The sequence below is a fragment of the Saccostrea echinata genome, unplaced genomic scaffold, assembly GCF_033153115.1.
Source record: "Saccostrea echinata isolate AGI-Se365-2 ecotype Australia unplaced genomic scaffold, CSIRO_AGI_Sech_v1 ptg000075l, whole genome shotgun sequence".
Taxonomy (NCBI): Eukaryota; Metazoa; Mollusca; class Bivalvia; order Ostreida; family Ostreidae; genus Saccostrea; species Saccostrea echinata.
The window spans coordinates 1,216,869-1,225,245 of NW_026889824.1; the positions used below are offsets into that span (position 1 = coordinate 1,216,869).

At 34.1% G+C, this 8,377-nt stretch overlaps 1 protein-coding gene across 1 annotated transcript; it reads left to right on the top strand.

Moving 5' to 3' along the window:
* Positions 1–1,371: 1,371 nt before the first annotated feature.
* Positions 1,372–5,381, top strand: LOC133176362 (glutamine synthetase-like). The gene is made up of 6 exons (XM_061311486.1): positions 1,372–1,527; positions 1,658–1,822; positions 2,111–2,293; positions 2,666–2,802; positions 3,789–3,988; positions 4,174–5,381. The coding sequence occupies exons 1-6, from the start codon at positions 1,374–1,376 to the stop codon at positions 4,541–4,543; spliced, it is 1,209 nt and encodes a 402-aa protein (XP_061167470.1). The 5' UTR covers positions 1,372–1,373; the 3' UTR covers positions 4,544–5,381.
* The last annotated feature ends 2,996 nt before the right edge of the window (positions 5,382–8,377 follow it).

An 8,377-nucleotide genomic window follows, 5' to 3' on the forward strand; every position in this document is an offset into this window, starting at 1 on the left:
TGTGTGTTTATTTCTGCAATTTTGTTTTGAGTTATATTCGAGAAATGCAATAAACGATGAATATTCAGTATAAAATGCTTATTTAACTAGACCGCGAGAAGGCGGAGTTAGAAATTAGTGGGATATATATTGGTCACAGAAAAGTGTTGGTTTGCTCAAAATACACCATGGGTTCGAACAAAGAAAATGTGGTGTATTGATGTTCAGCTATGGTACAACATATCAAAAACATGTCTGAGAGTGGCTTGTTACAACTGTAAGAACAATATTACATACGTATCAAATTAAGACTTTGTACTCAGGGTCGATATACTAGTATAACATTTCATAATTGTAACAAAAGAATTCAAACGAGGATATTCTGAAACAGCATTGTTTATTTTATTAATATATAATATAAAACATTTTCTGTCTTAATTGACAAAAGAAATACACATTTTCGTTTGATAAATAATTTTTCTATCAAAAGTTGAAACATTTCTCATACGCACCTGGATAATTTCACCTTTAAGAATTTTTGAGATAATTTAACAGACTTCGTTTAATGCAAGTGGAGAAGAAGACTTGAACATCATTGTGTTCAAAGATTACCCATTTTAGAATTAATTATTACTCACTCAAAACAAAAAGTTTTTGAAATCAGCAAATAGCCCCCCGCAACAGAGTATATGTACCACCTTCCCAGTGCTGAATTTTAGATTTACTTAAATTAAATATTTTCAGCGACAAGACGTTTAACAAAGGTATAATTGAGCTTTTATTTTTGTCAATTTATCAGTATTTTTTTTCATTTCATTGAAGAGGTCAGTTGGAGAATTGAGGAGTCTGTATAACAAACCATTACTTGAACTGACCCATTTTTGGACAAATAAATAAATGATTAAATGTCCCCTGCCCAAATACAAATGTCAGCTCTCTCCTCGGTAGAGAATAAACCCCACCGTATGGTTTACACGGTGTATATACATCTCACGTCTCATTATGTCATTTCGCTCCCGCTACAGTTCATTAATTTATTTAGTACATGTACATTTATATGTATTTTTGTTTTCTCAAGGCCAGAAGTAAAGAGTGATATATACAGCTATACAGAAAGGAAGTTAATGGTTTTCCTGGACAACTCTCAGCATATAACAGGTCTGTATGGATTATCATAATCTAGGAATACATTCATACTATTACCTTCAGTCATTTTATAACATATATAATGATTCAAACTCATATTATTTCATATTATATCACAATAGACTATATTTATATCATTTTATAAAACACTATTCGTGCGATAATTTCATAAAATTACTATTCATATTATTATTTCCAAAAATACTAGTACTACATGTATTCATATAATATTGCACATTTACAGGAAAATGGAAGCAAACAGTAAGCTACAATTCGTAAGTTCCCCTGATGTCCCGCGATCCTCAGATCGTGTGATTCTGGAGTATGTGTTCGCGAACCACACTAACTACCAGTTCTGGAGTAAAGTAAGAGTATTGGACACCGAACCCAAGACAGTCCAGGGTACGAGTCCATAGTAGAATTATTTACCACCTTTATCTATCACTTTATTTGAGCATTGCACTTTAAAACCTTTATACCCCCCTCCCCCGTATTCCATTTTTACATGTACCATGATGTCATTTTACTTCAGATTGTCCTGTCTGGGATAATTATATGTGGAACAACATAAACCAGGACGATTCTGAATTGTTTGACATGATAATGAAGCCAGTGGCCATGTTTGAAAATCCATTCCTGAAAAGTCCACATAAACTGGTTCTCTGTGACATGTGGCTAACACTGGACAAACCTGCAGGTACAATAACGATTAAAAGTAAATTTTAGAAATGTAACGCCAGTCTGATATTATTTATGTTTTCACATATATACCAATATTGGAAGAAAAAAATCCTTTTGAAATAGAGAGTGTCGCGAATGTGTGTTTCAATACATAATAATTGTTTAATGTTAGATTATATCCTAAACTTGATAAAAAACAAAATATAAACATGTTTGAAGTAAGTATAGTGTCCTTTTTTAAATAATTAAAACAAATAAATTAAACATTTAGATTTTATGATTAATATTATCTTTCTCTGTGTAGGAATTAACACGAGAGTTCAATGTGTTGAGACAATGGAGAGACTAAAGTATGACCCAGTAACGGGACACCGACCCAAAGAGTCCCATGACCCGTGGTTTGGTATAGAGCAGGAGTACGTAGTAATGAGAGATGACGGCAAGCCAACCAGTTATGACCCAAGAACATACGACTACTCATCACTCAGTAGGCAGTTTTTTTCTTCATTAATTAAACATTTTGCAAACAAGTTTTATTTTAGCTGCAGTTTATTTCTGCTTAGTGAGGGACAAAATTGTGAAATTTATACAGAATGCTGTTGAAAAATTTTTACCAACAAAAGGGAAAGAATCTACGATTTTGAAGTAGAGTGAAAATAGCAACACGTAATTTTATAATATTTAATCAGAGTCCAACCCTATAGAATGTAAAATTAATCACCTGAACAATTAACGACTGTGTACAATTGTGGGTAATTTTACATATACAATTGCTTTGATGAATTTAAAAGTAAACTTTGTTGAATAACTCAGCTATTGTTTTACCGTGAGTATCAATTCAATTAATATTTTTTCTCAGTTATCTACTGCAGTATTGGACATGAACACGACAGGAATGTTGGACTGGAAAGGGACTTGTCACTCAAACACTTACAAGCCTGCATCTATGCTGGTATTCATGTCAGTGGATGTATACGGGAAAACGGACCGTCTCAGGTATTTCTCTGATATATTTAATCTGCCGACAAGGTGATGTACTATTAATCAAGGGCTTTTGGCTCAACTATGAAATTTTTATTATAAATAATGTTTTAGAAAATCTTGTACATGTAAGATGGAATATGGCTGTACACAGACGGAAAAAAAATAAACTCACCTTGCAAAGGTAAAAATAAGATTCTTTTAGGTACATACATGATATGGGTATACATTGTGTATATTTTGATAGGAAATACACAGAAGACTTTTTTCTGAAAATTCTAAAAGTTTAAAACCTCAGAATCTTACGAGAAACCAGGAAATTGAAATGCAGTCTCGTATATAGGCTCCACATGTACACTATGCATGGAAGCAAAACGTCTAAGAAAACATGTACAAAAATTCATTCTGGTATGAATACAAATAAAATACTTTTCACATGAAAGCGTGGTCATCCGTCAAATTCACCTAGTCGTCGAAAAAAAAATCCTGTGGGGATATTCAAGGTATATTCTTGACTTCTCCCTTTAATCACTTGCTCGTGAAATGTACGTATCTCAAGATACATGTAAAATTAAAAATAATTTTCTTGAGAAATTTTTTTTTTAACGAATCTGAAACAGGACCATTATTTTTATTATCATTATATCGTCAAAGATATATATATATATATATGTATGTATGTATGTATGTATGTGTGCATGTACCAAAAATATCGACCATTTCACCTTTACACACTGTGAAATTGTGTTATGTTTTTAAAGAACAAACTTCTTCAAGAAAGCATATTAACAACGGTATTCTTACTCAAAATTTTCCTGATAAAAATCTCTATCTTTTTATAGATATATGCATTTCCATCAATACCGGTACAAACACCTTTACGACCCGGTTGAACTGTTACTGCATGTATATGTCATGTATGTGTCATATATTTTTGTGCTGTCTTCCTCTGCTGAGAAACCAATATCTGGTAATTATTACACGTACAATGTATCTTTCAGTGGGAGTATCAGGTCGGGCCATGCCCCGGGGTCACGGTGGGGGACCACCTACAGATGTCCCGTTACATCTTACTGAGACTAGCGGAGATGTACGGTTTTAGGGTTACCCTGAAAGCTGCCCCAGTCAGTGGAGAGGCCTTCTTTTCTGGTGGACATTTGAACTTCAGCGTCAGAAAAATGAGGGAAAAAGACGGAATTAAGTACGCTTATCAGAACTTTAAAAGAAAACTAGGGAAAAAACAACTAGATCCAATCTCGTTGCGATCAACAAGTAGATCTTCCGTTACATGTGTTATATGTCACATGTGTTATTTAGGTCCGAAACTTAATTCTGATTTCATAAAAAAAGATAATTAAGTAGTGAATATTTTTAATCTGATTCCAGATTTATACAGCATGCAGTTGAAGTATTGTCTAAATCTGATCCTTTGCCGCTGTTGCGACTATACGACCAAACTCTTGAGAAAGACAACTCTGAGAGATTAGCCAATAAGTCGGGACACTGGCATCCTAGGCAGGACGACTTCGTGGTGGACGGAGAAAATAAGGTTTTCACCACAATCAGGATTCCTCCCCTCGTGACAGCGGAGGGGCGAGGCTACATGGAGGATCGCAGACCACCCTCCTCTGTTGACCCATACGCAGCTACCTCTGGACTTGTCCGTGCATGTATATTCGGCGATTATTTGAAGCCAGGAAACGAACATCTGAAAGATCTTTCAGTATGGGATAAAAATGCATCTGAACTGAATTGATGCAGTATTTCCGTTGAAGAATCTCTTAACTACAGTAGAGGAATATCGGTATCACTAACTTCTGGGTGAATAAAAAAATTTATAAGTTAACAAGTGCCTCTTGACTTTGCCATATAGCCTAGTAATAACAGACTGGATAACCTGACAATAGCCATAGGTGAAATCGAACCTGTTCACAGTACACTGTACACAGCTATAAGTAATCAGTATCAAAACTTGCATATAATCGGAGTGTGAAAATTGTGTAATTTTAAACTTGAATATAAATTTAAAAAAAAATTGGAGGGAAAAAAAAACTATGCAAAAATTTTAATAACATTTACATGTTTTTAAAATTTCAATGAAGGATCCTAAAAGCGAGCTCTTGAAATATGAATTCATTATTCAGTGTTCGAGATAAGGTCTTTATTTTTGTGATTTTTTAGGTTAAGGTGGGGGTAGGGGGTCAGAAAATATGGACAAAATGATTTTATGAACTTTACTAAAATGTCCGGTTGAGTAATGCATAATATAAATATCTGATAAAACGTGTCAAGCAGAGTCAAATAGATCTAGATTAATTTAATCTAATTTTGTTGATATTTTTTAAAGCTATGTCTTTGCCCTTATTTTATGGGGAAGGGGGTGTGGCAGCCTCAAGCCCCCACTTTATTCACGTGTACATCCACTGATCCCTGGGCAAAAACTTGAAACAACTGTGTACATGCATATAGCTATCAGGTTTAGTCTTCAAATATTTCCTAATGCAGATATATTTTTCAATTTCTTGATAAATAATGTATTTTATCTACAAGAAATATTACACTTACCATATATTAAATTTAATTTTGGTGCTCATTATTTTCTGAAATTATCTATTTGTTTATACCCCCCTCCCCCCCATGAGGATTTAGCTGGAAGTAGAGTACTGGTGGCCATTATTTTAAGATTTCTCAGTTGTTTATTAAAATTCCCAGGCTCTGGTTCAAACATTGTAGAACCCTCACCTGAATATCTTATGTCTACTCCACATCTTAACTGGCAAGAGGACCTGGGCTCAGCATACATTATAATCTATAGAAACTGGCACAAGTGATCCTAACCAGAGAATCAAGTGGGCCCTCTCCTCAGAACCGAATAACCAGAGAATCAAGTGGGCCCTCTCCTCAGAACCCGAATAACCAGAGAATCAAGTGGGCCCTCTCCTCAGAACCCGAATAACCAGAGAATCAAGCGGGTCCTCTCCTCAGAACCGAATAACCAGAGAATCAAGTGGGTCCTCTCCTCAGAACCGAATAACCAGAGAATCAAGTGGGCCCTCTCCTCAGAACTGAAATTATGTCTTCATCACAACAGGTACAGGTATTTCACTCATTCTCTCTCTAAACGTGATTTTAACATGGATATAAAGTATTAGTTTGTCATGTTGTACAGACATTGAGTTACTTCCCTTTCATTACAGTTGCAAGCTTATCGATTGAGATCAAATGTAGCAAATAAAAATGTTAAAAGCCAAAGGGATTCGGTTTCGTTTCCCCTCGTCCTTAAGGAATGCCACATCAGACGGTGGCAGCTACCCCGGAGTATCATTTCCCTCCCTCACGACTCCACACAAACAATGCTGGAATTTGTTTTATGTTGTACACTCTTGTGATGGTACAAATGAACAGTAACATCGTTTTTAAGAGTGGGAGGGGTGGGGGGTGGGGGGATACCCACATGTCTATTGGACAAGTCGCTGACAAATGTTTCTTGTCCAAATTCATTGTTTACTTGTCCAAATCTAAAGAAATATAAACAATTTGTATAACTTTATTTCAAGAATGAAGTAATAAAAAATTATATGCTTTAATTTTTTACCGATAAATATTTGTTTACTTATATAAAAATAAAAACATAAGTTGCAATTGCTGATCTTAAATACAATGTACGCTAGCCTAGCACTGTCTGTAACCACGCTCGTATCTTCTGTAATTTTTTCAAAAAAAAATAAAAAAAAATCCCAGTATAAAAGAATTTTGTGGGGATTTTTTCAATCACATTTATTTACAATATTCCATTACAATAACTAACTTGTCCGATCGGACAAGTGTGTCTGGAGTTTGACATGTCATATCACAAAAATGATCTAACCACGGACAATCGTACGAACATTAATATTTACATCCACTGAATATTACCTCCTTTATTTCTTAAGAAAACCATTGTCGTTTATCAGTCAGTAAACAGTGGTTGTTCCATCAATGAAACGTACAATGACGTGCATATCAATAATACAATATTTAATGTACTCAATTCTTCTTTAGATGATTATTTGTACAGATATAAATATGAACAATAAAATGTCTTTCTTTGGTTGTAAGAATGGAAATTAACGTTGCAGCTATTGCAGAAAAAATTACATAACCAACTTACGCGGGTTTTCAATTTCTTATCAGGCAATTTCTCTCTATAGTCTCGCTGAACTCATTTGCGCATCATTAAGGTGTGATTTTGGCCCCATCTATATGTACTTACTATTCTTGGATTTGAGCCCCCCCCCCCCCCCCCAATTTTCATCGTGAGAGATAGATAGATTTATTTGGTATCAATTGATATGATACATGTTTCATCATATGATGACGCCTCCTGTCACCTTAATGTATGTCTTGTCGTTTTTTAAAGAATCAAAAGAATTGAAACAACTTTCGGAAATATTAGCCATAAAAATTAATTCATGATTTGTGAGACAGAATGAATTTCCTGTCCAAATGACAAAGAAAGAAAAAAACAATCGTGTAAATTATTTTCAGTAGCTTTATATTTAATGTAACCATGTGAAAAGTCTGAATTATAAAGAGTATCATTTAAATCGGAAATTTAATATTCATTTTTATCATAATTATAATTTTTATCACTTTAAAAAAAAATCAAACTAAACTGCTTTCTGATATTATATATGTTTATCCGGCGCCAAAAATTTGGTAGATAAGAGAGCTAAATATACAAAACGAGCGCGACTTATTTTCCTACCTATCTCAATAATGTATGCAAAAAAAAAAAAAACAAACAAAATAAATAAATAAATAAATAAATAAATAATTTAAAAAAAATCTGGGTTCCCCAACTTCCCCTTTACCAGTATTAACATATACATGTTTCACCGAAATTGGCAGAAATTGGTCCACCGGTTCCAGAGAAGCTGCTGAAAATGTTGATATATGAAGTTGTTAACGCACGACAGACGACGCACAGCGCACGACGACGGACAAAAAGAGATAGCAATACAATCGTAGGTCACCTGAGTTTATTTAAGAATCTTGTCAGTTTACTATTTACATGAAATAAATACATTTTTCAATCTAGATTAACAAAGTTCATCTCTAAACTACCGGTAAACCTGGAAATGTATTGTCCATGTATATTCTCACGCAAGGCCTGATTCGGACTGGGTTATAATGGATTACCGTACCCACAGTGTTCTCCAGCCCAATATAACTGAATGCAACAGCGAAAACAATCAAGAAAAAAACCCAATCTTATTACTTTGGATAAAAAAATTAAAAAAAAAAACCCATGTATCATTATAAAAGTACGAAAGCCGGATAGGCTCATTTTTGACAAGATAAAAGAATAATTTACTCGTTATAACGAGATAGTTATCTCGTTATAACGAGTTAGTTATCTCGTTATAACGAGTTAGTTATCTCGTTATAACGAGATAATTATCGCGTTATAACGAGTTAGTATCTCGTTATAACGAGTTAGTTATCTCGTTATAACGAGTTAGTTATCTCGTTATAACGAGATAATTATCGCGTTATAACGAGTTAGTATCTCGTTATAACGAGTTAGTTATCTCGTTATAACGAGTTA